The sequence below is a fragment of the Danio rerio genome, chromosome 14 (genome assembly GCF_049306965.1).
Source record: "Danio rerio strain Tuebingen ecotype United States chromosome 14, GRCz12tu, whole genome shotgun sequence".
Lineage (NCBI taxonomy): Eukaryota > Metazoa > Chordata > Actinopteri > Cypriniformes > Danionidae > Danio > Danio rerio.
Window position 1 is genome coordinate 28,762,960 of NC_133189.1, and position 18,670 is coordinate 28,781,629.

Genomic DNA, 18,670 nt, shown 5'->3' on the forward strand with positions numbered 1-18,670 from the left:
GTAATTTAGAAAATGAAACATAAATGTATGTTTACTCAAAACCTGTCCCAAATCCAGAAAAAAAGTATAGCAAATCCAGGAAACTGAACTTTAAAGTGGTCTCTTTTCCAGAGCTGTGGCAAAGAAATAACGTTAAAGAGCAAGTATTTACAGTTTACTACTTAAAATTCCCTATCGAACAAGCTTACACACAAGAAGCACAAACATCCGATCTTGTATTTCATTACAAGTTTAATTCAACATTCACTGTAAGTTAATCGTCACTCTCTAATTCATTTTTAACAAAACATTATTAGAAAATGCACCGCTGCTAACATGACGCACGGTGCACACAAGCTCAGTTACATTATTGACTGGGGATACCTAAATCTGCTGTACCTCATTTATCAGTATGTGGGGCCAACGGGAGTTAAAGACAGGACGAGGCCCAATATTCAATAACACTGGTTCACTTTTCCTTTGGAAAATCTATAGACCTCGCTCTCTTCGAATAAGACACTGAGTGTTACATCTGAAAAGTTCAAATAAACAAAAAGGGTACACATGAAACAATACAGTAGTAATGGGTGTAACATATTTGCATTTAATATTTTAGTAAAGGACGGTTAAGACGGAATACGGCGTCAGTATGAAGTGCTTTGCACCAGAGATTGTATGGCCTGCCCATTCGGTGACAATGGAAATGCATTTGAACTGTAAAGGAAAACAGGTAGAGATAGCAACAGCTTTACTGCCTGACCGCAGCATGTTACAAGTTCACATTTAACTTTTCCATGCAGTCATGCAAAAAAACACTCCGATGAGTTGCAGCTTGTAAACCAGAGTCACCCAGATGAGCTCTCCATGTCTCTCTCTATCTCTCTGAAGGAGCAAAGCCAAAAAAACAACAACACAAAACACCCAAAGTACAAAATATCAGTCCATTCTCCTTGAAATCTGCAGGTCTGTCAGGAGGCAGTTCCTTTACTGCCGCCAAAGCACAGGAAGTCGGCTCACCACTTCCTGTGATATAGAGTCAAGAGTCCTTGCTCCTCCATAAAAAATGTCTCTCCGCTCTCACACTTCACACAATGACATGCAATACACAGACCAAATGAATTCTTAGGTTAGCTTGTACATTTATATAGATTTATACATATTTATATAATTCATATATTTTCAGGAATGTTAATCTGTGTATTTGTTTTATTTATTGATACAAAATTACTTTTCTTATGACACATAAAGGCAACATCATAAAAACAGTCTCTTTCTTTAAAAAAACATCCCTTAATAAAAATAAGTTCTATTTGTGTTTTGTTTATTTTACAATATATTTTCTTTTGCGCTCCCTCATCCTATTCTTCTGCTGGTCCTGGGACGGGCTGAGGTGTTCTTTAATTACGATGAGCACTTTGTGCAGCCACACTCCACAGTGATCTCCATCTCCTCGGAAAAGGATGATCCATCGGGACACTTGAAGCTGAGCTTCCGTCTCCGGCTTTTGGTGGGAGCACAGCACAGCCCAGATGAGCAGGAGTGGCGACACTCCAGCCGCTGGACTCTGCTGGTGGACGTGCAGATTTTATGAGCCATTTGGCGATACAGATAATCACGAACTGCTTCTCCTTCGCATGTCAGTTCTGTGTGGAGGAGAGGACGGAGGTCAGTGCACCGGAGAAAGCATTTACATTAATAAACATATGGACATATATTGGTTCGATGATTCACTCTTCTGATTTTAAAGCTGATGCAAACACAGCCTGCTTTGACTCAATTTAAATCATGAAACCCTGATCACTTTTTCATTAAAATTACATTTGTAGAATTAAAGTACCATTATACTATTTTAGAAACTATGGCAGAAAAGTTAATAGAATTTTTAAATGTGGGTAAGCTATCCATTAAAATGGTAAAAAAGTTCTTTATCTCATATTAATATACCTATGTATAATGACACCAGGGGCCTTATGTATCAACGCTGCGTACGCACAAAAACTTTGCGTACGCCAGGTTTCACGCTCAGAATCGCTCACGTTTGGATTTACTAACAATGAACTGAACGTGGGAATGTGCGCAGCTTCACGGCAGCTTTCTGGCTGGCGTACGCACATTTTTTGTGCGTGTCTGTTTTATTTCCATTGGCGACTCCTAGAGGCAGTTGTGTTAAATTCCTCTCTACAAAGTGTCTGAGCCTTGCAATGGCAGCTGTATGAGACGGGTTCATCTAGCAGGTATATAAGGTTTCCATACCATAAAGTTGACCAGCTAAACATTAAAGCACAATTTGCAGCAGTCGCCTGTTTTCCCAATGTAATCTGAGCTTTCTACTGCTCGCACATTGCTATAAAGACACTATCTGAAGATGAATTTGCATGCGTGAATCAGAAACATTTCCATTCAATAAATGTGCAAATAAAATATGATGTACAAACTTATTAATGATTCCTACTTGTCTTTCTCGTGATAAATAGTTAGCAAAATCTAATATGTAGCGGGGGTAAAAAAAAGAAGAAAGAGTTTATCAGACGCTGGATTCGAACCGAGTTCATGCTCGAACGTGTCAAAACATGCAGACATGCGTCTAACAAGCGCGCCACTGAGACTGTTACGATTTCTGCGACAGTTTACACGTATGAATCACAATATTTCTTTTATAATTCACTCGAATTATCACTGCGATGTTCAGACCCAACTGTGTTAACCGCATCAGCTAAACTCTCCCACTCTATTTTTTTTCTTTTGTTGTTAATTCCGGAGAACAAACTTGCAAATAACACCGCTTTTCTCCGGTCTACCTCCGAAAGGAGCACCTCTAATTCACACTGTTCAAAGTTTCTATTTTTGCCTGCTTTTGCCATTGCTTTTTCGTTGGGTTTTTCCAAAGTAGAGTCATTTGCATATTCATACGGGGGAGGAGGCAGGGAGGGGTTTTGTGCTCGTGCATGTTGCGCTCAGTTTCACGTTCATTCAGATGTACAAAAGAATATGCGTGAGATTCAGCGTACGCAGTGTTTTAGTAAGATTTCCACGCAAGTCTTCGTACATGAGGCTCCAGGCCTGTAGCCAGCCTGTTCAAAGAGGTAGCTCTTTTTTCAGTTATTCGCCTCATTTTCCATTTAATAATGAGGTTAAAATACTGAATTTAGGTGACATTTTAAGCACTACTTTTAGCTGAATTAACTTGTTGGATGGTCATCATATTTGTTGTTTACCTATAGGCTATAGTTTTTAATTTAATTTTAACATTACGATTTTTTTTAAATGATAGATAATACATTTGTATTATTAAAACAAGCATATTTTTATGTTTTTTTTGTTAAAATGTTTAATTAAAAATTCTAAGGTCATTACAATATTTATAAAACTGTAATAACTTACAGTTTCAATGCACATTTCTAAGACACTTTGTGATAAAATAGCATGGTAAGCACTTTGACAAAAATGTAGGGAATAATTTTGTTGCATGAAAAAGTGTAGTTGTGATTATCATCCGACAAGCTAATTCAGAAAAAAGTTGTGCTTGAAAATGTCACTAAAATGCAGTATTCAAACCTTAAAATTTAATAGAAAATGAGGCGAATAACTGCAAAAAGGTTCACTTTTTGAGAAAAAAAAAGAACCACCCTGTCCAATCGGCCAGCTACAGGCCTGGGAACAGAGACTTTGAAGGTTCTAGAAATTGACATTGTCCCTCATTGTAAAAGAACACTCGTGTTGGATGTTAGAGTCTCACCTGTTTCGCAGGTTGGCCCGCTGTATCCAGGCTGGCAGTGACAAGCGGGCTCTCCGCTCTCCGTCAGTCTGCACTCTCCATAAACACAGTGCAGTCCCTTGCAGGCGCTGGACTCGTCCTGTCTATCACAGAACTGGCCTGAGTATCCATCCACACATAAACAGCTGTACGACGAGCCCTTCGCCACACACTCCCCATGAACACACCTGCACATGCAAACAGAGGGAGCCTTTTATTAGCTGATTTTACCAAGTACAACATGTCGCTTTGTTGGTCCTGGACAAACTTTACAATCATCCAATCAGGTCTAAGGGACAAGTTTAAAGGTTGTGTCAAGTTTTAAATTTTTATTAAGGAATATAGAGAAGTCTTAAGCTGAGAGAAAAGACTTAAGAAAAGAGAAAGGGCAGGCCTGACCTCATTGCTATGGATGATGTCAGCTTGATTACTAAATATTCACAAGATGACTGGCTGATGAAGAGGCAGCTCTGTCAGAGATTTATGCATAGTAACACACAAGAGTGGGATGTTAAGTTGCCATATCCAAATAAAAATTGAAAAAAAAAAAAAGATTTTAAAATGCAGGCTAATAATTGCATTTTAAAACATTTCTCGTTGCATTTAACCATCTACCGCATGATGTTGCCATATGGCAATGTTCATTTCCACTGTTTCTTTAAGACTGACGTTGTATTTTTTTTTTTGGAAAAAGAAGACCTTAGATTAGCCAATGATGTGCTTTGGTTAAGTCACATGACGTGCAGTGTTTTTCTGTGGCATGATTTCTGACAGACTGGCTTTTATTCTGAGTAGTTGCTGAAGGCAAATGAAAATAGCAATAAAAACAAAGGATCAACTCATGTCAGATTCACAAAAAAATCTAAAGCATCTCCTCCAGTAAGTTATGATGACATATTCACAACTCAAAAAAAGTTTTAATCAAATTATTTTTTGTAAATCAATTAATCAATCAAATATTGCAGTATGCTAGGATTAGCTAAGATCTTTTAGGTTGTAAACATAACAACATAAATGCTAGTCATATTGATTAGTCACATATTAATGTCATTTGCATTATAGATAAAATCAAATTTTAATGGCAATACTTTTAATTAGAAAGAAACACAGGAAATAGTGTTTATTGTGGACCATCATGTTCTATGGTAGGTAAAAGAAGAAAAGCACAAAACTGGCAATTCCTGCAGATAAAAGTGAGGATGAGATTGTTTTTAGTGACCATGAGAATGATGCAGATTGGACATTTGATAAGAGCAGTGATGGACACGTTACAGGTAAATTAACTCAGAGGCAGATAAGACAGGCATAGCACAGTATATAGTATATTATATAAACATTGCTAGCAAATCGACTACATTATTCTGATGCATCTGGATATATTAGACTTGTTATAATGTTTACTGGAGGAAATAGTTATACCTCCTGTATGTTGTAAAGATGATAATACAATATTATGTTTGTTTTCAATAACATTCACCAAAAAGAAAGGAATAAATTAAAGCTGTTCGAATATCAGATTTTGGAATGTATGGATAAGGTGTCAGTTATAAGTTCTATGTTAAAACTTATAATATTGTAACACCAATTAAATCATTTCAAACAACAAAATTATTAAATAAAAGCAAAGTTCTACATTTGAAATTTCTAAGTTAGATCCACTATTAGACGTTGTTGCCATATGGCCTTATAATTTCCACCCAAATTGTTTTTACAGCACTTCAAGTTGAGCCATTCTAAGAAAAGAAAAACAGTCAAATATTTTTGTATATAGATCTATCACAATGCGTGCAGGAGAGCACAAAGGTGCAGCAAGTCTATATAAGATTGAAAAGCAGTGGTTGAACTAGGTGTTGCAGTTCAAGTTCAAAACACCTTTTGACAAGCCTGCTGAAGAAAAGCATAAACTTCTATGACAACAATCACCTAAGGTAATGATTGTGCTTTTTTTCAGTGTTAAATGCAGATTTTTCTCCTAAATCTGCAAGTTAGAATGTTTAGTGGCTAAGTGATTACAGTAGATCTTTTCATTTGCTCTGTAGTTCTGAAGAGCAGATCTGTGATATAAACAAAACACTATTGGCTATTTTTAAAAAAAGACAAAAAGCTACTCAATAGGTCCCGCTCTGCCTTAATGTTTCAGTTGAAATTACTTCACAGATCAAACAAATCCACACATTTAAAGATTTTTAGACAGTAATGATTGTTCCAAAAACAAAATATGTTGTCAATGGAATTTGCGCCACTCTGCAAAATCAGGACAGGCATTAGTATCCAGTGCGTATGTGTTTGTGTACCTGCTGCTTTCACAGGGGTCTTGGGAGCTCATCTGTTCACATAGTGGGCCGCTGTGTCCTGTGGGGCAGTCACAGGTCACCCCTTCGTCTCCTCTTTGTCTGCAGGCTCCCTGGTCACAGACGCTGCAGGAGTGACACCCAAACAGGACGCCTTCTATCCCCGCCAGTCCAGCACCGAGGTCCTGGAGCTCTCCATTCAGGCGTACGTCATGAAGGCAGCCGTTGAAGGACTGGAATGGGCCCGGCCGAAGGCCTGATGTGCCAATCAGAGATGGCACACCTGAAATATCAACAAGCAAACATTAGTTTTGTACTATAACTACACACACATAACTGATATTTATTTAGTTTTTTTTTTTATTTTACCATTTCAATTTATTTAGTTAAATGTATCTGGATTTTTACCCTGACATTTTCATAGTTAAATTGTATAATCAGAGAACTTCTAAGTCTAGTCTAAATTAACATAAATTATGAAACGAACTAGGGCTGCACAATATATCATTTCAGCACCGATATCGAAATGTGTGAAAGATATGCATTGTCCAGTCTAAATGATAGCTGACCAGGGGTTTGTATTTAATTGTAATTGTACTTAATCACTGTATTTCTATTGACTTTATATGATTTATGCAAAATACATTTCTTACTTATTTTTCACTTATTTCTTCTGACGGTGAAAACTAACCAATATTTTTACTTGGTCCAAGATTTTTTTAATATTTGGACTAGAAACAAGACAAAACAAAGTAAGAAAATCATTTTTTTTTTGCATTGTAATTATTCAATTTCTGTACCCAAATACTGTTAGACTCTTTAGAAAACTGCCAAATAATGCCATTTAACTATCATGTCAAACTGTATTCATATCGAAATATTTATCGCAGAACATAAAATATCACATTATCAGATTTTTCCAATATAGAATTGAAATTTTTACAATTACAGTAACACTTATAAAGTTTACAAATTTACTGTATGTTCTGTATGTAATATATATTTTTAATACAATTACTCTTAGTCAATGATGTTCACGTATGTGACACGGAAGAACATCAAACAATGAAAATATCACACTGAATATTGGTATTCACATTCAATAGTCCATAACGTAGCTTATATCGTATCGTTTTGCTTTATTATACTGCTTTATATTTATATTGCTTTATATACTCAATAACAATGTTTATGACTCAATTCATATAATTGCTTGCATACAATATACATTACTTTGCATAGAGAAGGACAGCTGATGCTTACATTATGTATTTAAACATTTGGCCAATGTTTTACCTAAACAGGCCAAATTTAATATTTGGGAACTTTGAAGTACAGTTTAGATTAGGGGTGCCCAAACCTTTTCATATAAAGGGCCAAAAAGCAAACTTAATTGAAGGCTGTGGGCTGAATATATACTAGTCTGTATAACTAAACATTGCCAAGTCGAATTTCCTAATTTATTCAGTAAAACAAAAAAAAAGAAAATGTTACTTTGAATCATATTAACTAATGCAGTATCATTTTAAACATTTTATAATGAATGTATACGAGTTAAAACATAAGCAATCCCATTTATAAGTTGCTGAATACACTAGTTTCATTTGCTCAACGATGTCTTGTGCATTATGCTCTATCTGTCAAGTGAAAGTAATTATATTTATATAAGTCTAATTCATTTAATTGAATCGTTTAATGTCAATTGGCTTTTCCTGTAGCTCAGCAATAAAACAAAGAAACAAAAGCTTATGTTAAATTCGAAATGACGATCTCTGTCAAATGGATTTATTCCAACCAACTCCCCATCATTCTCCTTCTCTTTTCAGATGGGAAGGTGGGCCAAATTAAAGGTTAGCATAGGGCTAACTTTGGCCTGCAGGCCCTACTTTGGGCATCTCTGATTAAGATGAACATTGAAGTGTCTTTGACTCATACCGCCTATGTATAGCTGTGTGTTGTGGTCCACAGCAGGGGGACGGGGGAGTTTGCCCAAGCTTTTAGGAGTCCCTTTATCCACCACCAAACTCAGTGTCTGATTCTGGATCAGCACCTCCACCGTGTGGAAAAGCCCATCATTCACTGACTCCACACTGCGAGAAAAAACACATAGGTTCGTTAAGAGTAAAAATGAACAACATTTTAATATCTGTGATTTATGTAAAAATATCTTTAAATATTTAGAATATTTTTGGCAAATGACTACTGACAATACCAGTGAAGTGTACAGATTAAAAATGAGGCGCAAAACAGTAACACTGTGAAATTAAACCATTTTAATTGGGATTAAGAATGATTAAAGAAAATTACCATCCATACAGTGTGACACAGCACTAAGTGAATGAAAACATCCAGCTGAGGTTTAAATGTGAAAGTGTACCGTACACCTTGTTTAAAACTATTGATTCTTTTTGATTCAACCCAGAGTCAGATGAATGATTCATTCTTTGTTCGAATCTTTTGCCTGAATGCGTCAACATCGATAGGGGACATTGCATTGTAACTTGTAATCACTTAGTGTGGCTTGTAATCACTCATATATTATTGATCAGCCCTTGTAATTTATCTCTCAGGTTAAATCTATATGGGGTAATCAAGTAAATATGATAATTAAGTAAAAATAAATGCATATAATAAAACAATGAAAGTGTTTTTGACCTTGCATACATATCAGCTTATTGTTGGAGACCCCTAAAATAAAAATTTGACCTTTAATAATGCATATTAGGGGCTCTTTAACATCTAAAAATGTCAGTAATTTCTGTAATGGTAAAGCTGTAGCCATTTTAGAAACATTTCTTATTATTATCAAAGATGTCAGCAGTTTTGCTGCTCGGTATTATTATTGAAGCCTGCCAAGGTTTTTACTGTCTTTTATAAAAGTATTACACTTCAAAATAAATAAATAAACAAAGAAAAGCAAATATCTTATTTTTGTTTCATTTCCAGTCAAGCTTTATATATGTCAAATGTTGTATGAAAATATGATTTTAATGTGTGTATTTTGTACAAACAATGGCAACAAATGCTAGCGATAAAGTCTGCCTTAATGACTGTTTTAGCCTTAATGACTCTTTTAACTGAGCGCATCATGTGACCACAGGGACGAATTAACTTTTTAAATTAAGGTTCTAAGCCCAGCTGAAAGTCCCAAATATGCAATCCAGAATATCTCCCCTCTGTCTGAAAGTGCTATGGTTTCCACATTACACTCCGTCAGGTGTATTTCCAGTGAATTTGGCACAGACACACACAGAGCTTATGCTGTGGGAAAAGGAGAGCTTGTGTTGGCCATGAGTTCAGTCTTTCTTTGAGTTAGCACGCTCAAATCACATCCTGCTGAGTTTGGCACGGTGACTGGGTCAACTCCTGAGAGCGATTCTGTTTCGCACGGTCATTTTTACACCGTTGAAGAGTGCCGTTTGTTCCACGAAACGTCCATGAAACATCTCATAGACTGTGACAGCACCAGAGTCAGATCATTTTCGGCTGTTTCCTTCTCAGTTTCTTACGTTGCAGTGCATGCAGCGCCCTGCCTGGCTGGGACTCCCCTGACTTCTAGGACTGTGTCTTGTATGAAGTGAGATTTACAGTTATGAACTTATCGGTGTCCTCTGAACTATGAGAAAGCAGTCTTTCCCTGCTGAAACCCTAGTTTTGTATTGTAGTAGTTATTGCTGGATGGTGCACAAGCAGTTACAGACAGCTAGAGACAGTGGTTTGGCAAAGAAGAACAGAGACCAACTGAGAGAGAGGAAAAGGGGTGAGAAAAATTATATTGTGGTAAGTACAGTATATCTTAATCTGCACCTCGGCCTAAAAAAAGGTTTTCCTCCTGTGCTGTCTTTGTGGGGAAAGAATAAACAAATAAATGTCATTTTTAAATATGTAATTATATATATTTACATGTGCAAAACAGTAAGATCAACATAGAATTGCCAGCAAATACATTAAGCAAACAAACAGGCTAGTATTAAAATGGAGTCATTTTTGCTTTGTGGGCAGGCGGCGAGTATTTGCGCTGGCTCGCGACACTATTTTCCATTGCTGAAATGCTGAGGCCATAGGTGCGGATAGAGATCAGTGTCCCCAGATATAGGGGGGTACGGTTCATGGAGGTCTTGGCTGAACAAAGACCCAACACAGGCACACGTGTGGTTTGCATTACAGGCCCATAATTCAATTCCTGTTTCAAAATAGGCTTTTGCAACAAACACGCTGCAGTCTGCCGGCTGAGACCCCCCCAAATATCTCAAGCCTGTCCATTCGATACATCAGTACCACCGTAGAAGAACAGCGTTAATATAATATGAGGAGATTTCCATCCACTGTCTCTAGTTTTGACAGCCGTCTTTCATTAAGTCGGTCTACATGCTGGCTTGGAAGGAAATGGGAAGAGTATTTTGCGGAAAAGGTGGTGAGAATGGGAATGTAATGGAACAAAGAGGAAGGGTTTATTATGAGAAGGAAAATAGACTTAATCAGAACATAAATCTCACCACGGGGGACAAAATCCATCATTTGGAACTGAAAAAGCTTTGGTGAATATATGCAGTGAAGGTGTAGCACCACTAGGGGGAATCATTACACCAAACGAAGGACAGTGCTTGCAACTGTTGGCCTTTTGTTCAAATTCTGACAGACAGAAAATATCCCGAGGCCATAATATTTTTAGAATAGGGGGCTGAGAAGGTGGAGTGTCTTTGATGTGCGGCTAGCCTACATATTAGCTTCAAGCGGCCCATTATGGAACTCAATAAAAACAAACAGAAACCCGTGGAAGATTTCAGCAACCTCATGTCACCCCTTTCGCACGAGGGGAAGTCAATTTCCTGTCAGCTGAAAATAAAATACTCTGTTTTTCCTTGAGCAAAACCGCATTATAAATGACACATACACAAAGTTAAGAACTATTACCGGTTTCTTCATCTCGAAGAGTTATCTAAATCAGCAGACCTGTAGACATATTTACATTTTCCATATTCAATTATGCGGTACTATCATTTGCTTACTCTGGCCAACAGTAACGGACTGCAGCTGCAAAGTCAATTATGCTCTTCTGGAACGTGAATTGCTAAATATTGTTATGTAGCGTGTAGGATGTCATGGGGTGTAACCAAGAAGCTTTGCTCTGCAGATGAACTGAAACTAACAGCTAACATCAAAACTTCAGTAAGTAGAATAATTCAGCGTTCCTGAAGCTCAAACGACAAGGTCAAGGGTTCGGTTCTCAGGGGAAGTTGGTGTAACACAAAAATGAAGCATGAAATGTGTACATTCAATGGCGTGTAATTCTTTGAATGAGAATGTCCACCAAATCCTAAATGTAAAAAATGATGTGTGCTAATATAGTGGCTAGCGGAGAGGACTTAATATTTGTATGGACAGTTAGCACTGTCCAGCTCTGACTGTGCTTTCTGCCATCACTCTGCATGTAGCCAGGCTGAATGACCATCACAACCCAGCAGGCACAGAATGTCAGCATGACGTGGGATGTTGCATTTAGATTGAAAAAGAAATTCAAGTTGACGCCAGAACCCAACGTCAGGCTGACGTCAATGTCCAACGTCAGACAGATGTTGCATTTTGTTTACTTTCCAACAAAACCTAAATGCAACAGAATATCAGCATCTAATGATGTTACCAATATGACATCTATCAGATGCTGAATTTTGATTGTCATACCTGACAAATAAATGTCAGTACTTGACGTCAATATGACGTTAGCTTAAGATATAGCTCAACGTTGGATTTTGGTTACTTTCCAACAAAACCTAAATCAATAAAATATCATTATTGGACGTCAAAATAACAATGTCTTTAGACGTTGGCCACCTAAATCTAATCTAATATTAACATATCATGACGTTATGTGTCTGCTGGGAACTATTTGATGAGTTTATCCATAGGTTGAGTTACCACTACATTCCCTCTTACAGGAATGTGGTGTTAATCTCAGGCGAAACTAAAAACTGGCTTTAAAAACATACCCTGAGCCCTCCTTGTTCATACGATCAGTGCAAAACCTAGTTGACCTGCCAAACATTAGCTGTTTTTTGAGAGCCGTGGTTAGGCGTGGTGCAGGATGGCGAACCCACACTGAGGAGCTGGGGGCAGGGAACACTGCAATTCTAACATTCTCATTCAATTTCCTGAGATGTTTCCACAAACTGCCATTTTTGCTGAGGAACTGCCCGTGCCGCTGCTTATACTAATACTCAGATTAGCGTGAAATTTAGTAAAGGGCAGCGCATTAACACGCTGCATGGGCGCAAGCATTCATCTCATGGTAATGAGGCATTACTGCTAGTTAAGAGCCTCCTTCGCTCTCCTCCCCAATGCATATATCAATCTCTCCATCCCTCCCCTTACCCACACCTTCCAACCAGACGGGATCACATTGCAGAGATAAGTGTCCTTCACTCTTCGTCAGCTCCCAGTCACTCTTCATCTCTCCGGGGTCCAATCTGTCTTCTTTCACTCCACCCAGGAGCCTCCCCCTCTCTCTCTCACCATTTCCGTTTTCTTCCTCATCATTTCTTGTTTTTCCTGTCAGGGATCTATTCTCCTGCTGAAGTTCAATAAGGACAAGGTGTAAGAAGAGCTGAGTGGAACCAGTAGATGGTGTGGGAATCTTGCGAGTTTTCTTCCTCTGATCTTCACCCCACAGAGTCTTTATGACCCAGTTCCACATTAGAAGTCAAGCACCCGCAGAGAGCCACTGAAGCAGACTAGGCACAGGAATGCTCCAACCACAGCCTCAAAACTCCAGCTTCCATGGTGGGAAAACCAAAGCAAGGGAGCTGCCCAAACGCTGCACCCACGTCCAAGCACTGCGGCGTAGAGTAGGATACAAATTGAGCAGCTGGCTTTTGAGGGACAATGTTAGCTTTGGTTCCACATTGTTAGCGTTAACTATGACATGGAGACCTCAGGAGCTTGGCCATCAAACTGGGGTATGCAGTGAGCTGCCATGACCAAATCAGCTGAATTAAGCTGAAAGGACAATTCCTCTCCTCACGTTAACCAAATTGTTTACCCCATTACAATGGGGTTTATAGAAGCCAAAGCCACACAACACAATGTCACTTGGGGAAAAACAAAATAATTAGAGGGATATATGATTAACTGTGGGTGCTGTGAGGCATTTTGGATTTAGTAGAGACTAAAGGTCCACAAAAAAAAAAAAAAAGTGGCATTAGAATATACTTAATTAAGCCACACAACTGCACATCAGTTAACAGTTGAAGTCCTATATTCGAAAGCTACCCCATACTCTTAAATAGTGCACTACTTGAGGAAGCAGCTACTTTTGAGGCTGATTTATGCTTCTGCATCAAGCACACGCATATGGTTCGGTGCAGACTTCGTGAAGTCACATAGTTCTTGCCATGGCTGATGCCGACACTGACTTCTCAAAAAATGTAACTACACGTCACAACGACGCTTATCACAAGCTCTGTGATTGCCGAGTGTGGGCGGAGCTCAGAGCCATAAGTCCAATGTAGTGAGTGTTTACAAGTGTCGAGTCCCATGAAACAGCTCCAGATGTTTTGTGTTGACCTTATGATTGCATGTCTGCCAGTTCCTGTCTCTGAATGAGCAAGTTTTAGTTACTTGTATATTAAGGTAGCGTTCGGAAAAACAAAACAACCTTGAAGAAACTCGACAAAGAAGAACACTGTGGGTCTTGACGATCACTCGACGCAGAAGTATAAACCAGAATTTAGTGGTCTCAAAAACCATAGTGGACATTCTAAAGTGCACTCAATTAATCCCACAATGCACCGCAACAATGAGTACCCATATACACTCAACAGCTAGAAAAAAATCATGACCATAAGTTTCAAAAAAAATATTATTTAAATAAAAAGTAAAGTTTGGATGCATAAGAGAAATCTAAATACTTTGTGTCATTACTAATAGACAGAATAATTATTTAACTATCACAGTGTCTGACCAAGATGTTGAAAATCTAATCCGTCTAGGGAGTTTATCAACCAGCAAAACACAAACAAGGCAGCATTGCTGTACTTCTGGTGCACTTAGTGCTCAAATTCATTCACTCCTTTAAGTGGACTATCTAAGTGAATTATTACATGTAGGGAATAGCAATGAGGGTATAAGTGGAATTCAAATACATCACTAGTCTAGTATTTAGTACATATGCTATCCCAGCATGCACACAACATCATAAGACATTATTATTAGGTTAGATTTAGGTCATGACGTCAGGTGACCAAAATTCAATGTCTGGCCAGCATCTAAGGACAATGTTATTTTGATGTCCAATAATGACGTGAAATTATGCTGATATTTGGTTGATTTTAGGTTGTGTTGGAAAGTGAATGTCTAATAAATGTTATAGCGGTAATGTCCATACAACTTCAAGGTGTAACATGATTAGACGTTGATATTTGATTGATTTTAGGTTATTTTTAGGTTGGAAGTTGGGTTCTGACGTCGACCCAATTTTCATTTACAAACAAAATCCAACGTACCCGTGATGCTTAAAACATCAATATGACATCATGTTGACGTCCTGTACCTGCAGGGATGAAACAGTAAGCTGTGTTGCTTGTAGATGCTGTTCATTCCATCTTATCAAGCCTGCAAAAGCAGGTTTAACATGCAGGAGATTTTTCCCCAATTCAAGCTGTAATTCAAGATGGCTGCCGAGTGAATCAACTAGCCTTAAAGAGGCTTGATGTTGCTGTACTTTTGGATTATTGACCAATATCAAGGCCTCAAAAACTATTTATCCTTCCCTCCAAATAAAGGCAGACAAAGTGCATAAATGTCCTTAATTATGGCATTAATATTTGTAATTGCATCTATACTTATGCTGCAAAGGCAAGTACTCTTGCTGAAAATGTATTTTCCATTCTGAGAGTCATAGAGCGATCGATTGGGCCAGCTCTGCAAGCAGAAGGGAAGAGTGGCCCTTGCAGCAGGAAAGGGAGGCAATGGATCAATACAAAGTCATCAAGCAGGCAGGCAGTGCCTGAGCAGCCAGCTCACCACTGTTCACATCTACTGCCAGCTAAAACAGCTGCCAGTCACAAATGTTCACACTTCTGCTGATGTAGATAAAAAAGACCCTGATTTACACCACATACCCATTCTTAACAAACAGAGATAAAAAAGACACTGATTTCAATCTAGAAATGCTTTGAAATTTTAAGCTGTTACTTGGTTTGTGTGTAGGCTGTATTTAAAGACTTGAATCTGGGCTCTTGAAACCCATTACAGAGCCTGTGCTAGCTTAATGACATCCGCAGTGACCCACCAGGCCGGAGTCAGGCACCATCTGCGCCAGACTCAACAAGACTGTTGTCTGCTGAAAGGGCAGGGGGTGAGGGCTAAGAGCTCTGTGTTTATGGGGGCTCCAATGAGCATAGAAATCATGGCATTGCAGCACAGAAGCGTTCACATGGGAACCGGGAGAGGGAAGCAAGGTCTCGCCTGAGGCAGATTCAAACAGGTCATGCAAACCTGAGGGCCCTATATGGTTTTATGATGTGCCATGAGCTTACAGGGATTAAACTTTCCTGAGAACGGGGAGCAAATCTACCCGCAAACATGCCTTTTTTACCCTGAACTATTCTTGACGAGAGCGAGGGGGGTTTATGGAAGACGAATGAGTGTGTATGTTTGATGTTTTGAAATCATTTAGGCTGCTATATGTCTGTTTAGATTTTGTCGCAGTAAAAAAAGACTGGCTTTATGGGTTTATTTACTGTGTAGAACAGAGGTGCAATTGTGTTTGTGGGTTCGTTATAAAATCCAGTGAGCTACACAAGCAGCTGCCTTCTAAGGGAGCATCATAAGCAGCCATGAGAAACATTCCTCGTGGCACACTGAAGATCTGCAGTGCAAAAATCTGATGGTAGCATGTTTCTAAGCTAAATTAGAAAAGTGTCATTTATATCAACAAGCTTTTAAATGACTTCAAACTATTTTTAATGAACTTAGGGCCCTATCATACACCCGGCGCAATAAGGTGCAAGTCAATGTTTGGTGCAATTTGTTGCTATTTTCAGACCAGCGCAACCCTAATTTACACGTTTTGCACCACATCGATAAAATAGCAAATCCATTTGCGCCTCTTTGTGGGCTAATGGGTGTTCCAGTCTAGAAAGAAGGTGTGTTTAGGTGCTTTGTTGGAACGTTGGTATTTTGAGGAACTAAAAATAGAGCCATTGACCAACTGAAAGCTGGTCTAAAGTCCAGCATAAAGTGCGTTAATTATGCGCCCATGCGGGTCTAAACTTACACATTGCTTAATACACACAGGATGTACAGCAATACACAAATATCTTTAAGTGTGATATTTATTAAACTTTAAAAATATTAATTTCTACATAAATATATAAAACCAATACCCACAAGCCTTCTTCACATCAGGTTTTTTTTTTTTTCGCTTTATTCATGACAATTTGCATTTGTATAATGTTGTTATTATTATTATTATTATTAGTATTACTTATTATTTGCATATTTATATTTGTTTTAATAAAAACAAGTTTATATTTTTCCATCTGTTGAGTTTTGGACCATATAGGGCATAAGACATGTTTGGAAATAACTCATTTGACCACACTTCGTTATTATTGTTCATTTATTTGTTTGCTGAAAATTAGAACAGAATTTAGAAATAGTTTTGAAACAAATCTGCGCTTAAAAAAGGAATTTAATTATGTGGACTTATGGATGTCTTCAGTGGAGTGTGTACATCACCATTTCTTATTTACGAAAGTAAAGGAGTAAAGCTAAGAGTAAAAGTAAAGTGAAAGTTAAGTGGCCAAATGGAGGAGGCTATTTCTTTATCCTCGCACTGCAGATAGTCCGTTTAACTGTTTTTTTTTTACGCTGATTAAGCATATAGTTTTGCAAAGTCCGCAATTCAAATAGGAAATGTGCCATGGCGCGACACAACTGACACGTAAAGGGAATGGGGGATGAGACTCTGATTGGTTTAATGCATGCTGTGCTCAAAACACACCCGTAACTCATTAACAAAATAAGCACAACCCTGTTAGACCATGCACCAGAGCGCAGGCAATATTTTTTCGTCCTTAAAATAGCAAAAGTGGATTCGGACATGTCCTTAATGCTTTTGGGCCATGTGGGAAGGTAACTTAATTTTAATTTCTCTCAACAAATGATCTTAGAGCATGGTGTAGTGTCTTTTCTTATCTTTAAGTCTTAAAAAATTTTACTTTTAAAAGGACAATTTGCCAATTTACAACCAGTGTTTGTTACAATTTCTGTAAAAAATGCAAATAACCAATGTGTACTCTTATTTTCTGGATGATGTGAAACATAACAAAAAATAAGTTTCTTTTCTTTCAACCAGTCTAATCCAGCCCATTGTATTATAATTATTTTGCCAAAAAGAAATGCAAGTCTTTTCCTATCCATTTTAACTACACATGTAGCATATATTTATCAAAAATATTCATGTTTCTATGCCCTAAACCATAGTATTTTAACACAAGAATTACCAGAATTCTATAACTATTAGAATTACCACGTCATGTTAATATTAAAAGCTTTCATTTAGATATTAAAATTAAATTTGGATGTCTGTCGTCATATTTCATTAAGTCATCACCCTAATAATACAGTCTTTTTGGTTATACATACTATAAATTTGTACTGGAGCACAAATAACTGCACCTCAATTTAATTTTCACTTTCATGAGCAGCGCAGAAAGCTTTTCGTGGCACCGAAATATGTTATAGATATACATTTAAAAAATAACGTATATCTGAAGTTGTATACGTTGATGTAGTTAAATAGGCAGGGGGAAAAGTAGCAGACACTGAAATGCATGCTGTCATTTTGAACGATATGCTAGTTAAAGGTAGAAATTTTCTTGTTTTTTGTAATTTTAATAAAAAAACAAGGTTAAAATGGAATATAAACATTTTTTTAAAGTTAGGGTATTATAGTTTTGTGGGTTTAATTTCAACAAAGTTATCAAAATTGCAAATATTGAAAACAGTCAAGCTGCCTATGTAGTTCTAGTGTTCATAAAGCCAGCAGTAAATGTATAATTTTGTTCATTATCCACCCCTTAAGTTTCCATACTAATAGTAATATGCACTTTACTACAACTTTACAATGCACAGTACTACAACAAAACTTCAAGTGTAAATAAGGTACAAAGATGTACCTTTAGGAGGGTATTCAATAAAATAAAAACTGTCCACAAGTATGTGTGCATGTTCACTCTATCCTCACCTGTACACAGTGGTTGGGGGGTATTTGGAAATGTCATAGATCAAACGGATGTGTCCCTGGTACAGTTCTAGGGCGAGTGGGTCATGGTCCTCTTTATACAACAGAATGCCATTATCCTTATCAGTGGCTACCTGCAAAGACAGAAAGAGGGGAATTGGGAAAGAGACATTGAAAGTTCAGTGAAGGAGAACGGCAGGAACACTTCTCGAAGTGATCGAGGTGGAGGGCTAAAAGGAAAAAAAAGTACAAAACAATCAAGAGTGTGTGATAAGCACACTATTTTGACGCAACACATACGCTGAAAGACAACCGCTGCAGGCCTTGAACTTAACTCCCTGTTTAGTCGAGGGCATCAAACGAAACGCCTGAGAGCAAGCTGTGATGGAAAACAGCTCACGT

General features: G+C 37.8%; 1 protein-coding gene across 4 annotated transcripts in view; it reads right to left on the reverse strand.

Annotated features, from left to right (window-relative positions):
* Positions 1 to 213: 213 nt before the first annotated feature.
* slit3 (slit homolog 3 (Drosophila)) overlaps positions 214 to 18,670 on the reverse strand; it is a 272,541-nt gene continuing 254,084 nt past the window's right edge. For all 4 annotated transcript variants that reach the window (XM_073921711.1, NM_131736.3, XM_073921713.1 and 1 more), the window contains 5 exons: positions 18,272 to 18,402; positions 7,960 to 8,114; positions 6,028 to 6,307; positions 3,716 to 3,921; positions 214 to 1,622 (listed from right to left, as the gene is read on the reverse strand). In XM_073921711.1, coding sequence (XP_073777812.1) covers positions 1,381 to 1,622; positions 3,716 to 3,921; positions 6,028 to 6,307; positions 7,960 to 8,114; positions 18,272 to 18,402 — 1,014 coding nt within the window. In that variant the 3' untranslated portion in view covers positions 214 to 1,380. The remainder of the gene's footprint in view (positions 1,623 to 3,715; positions 3,922 to 6,027; positions 6,308 to 7,959; positions 8,115 to 18,271; positions 18,403 to 18,670) is intronic.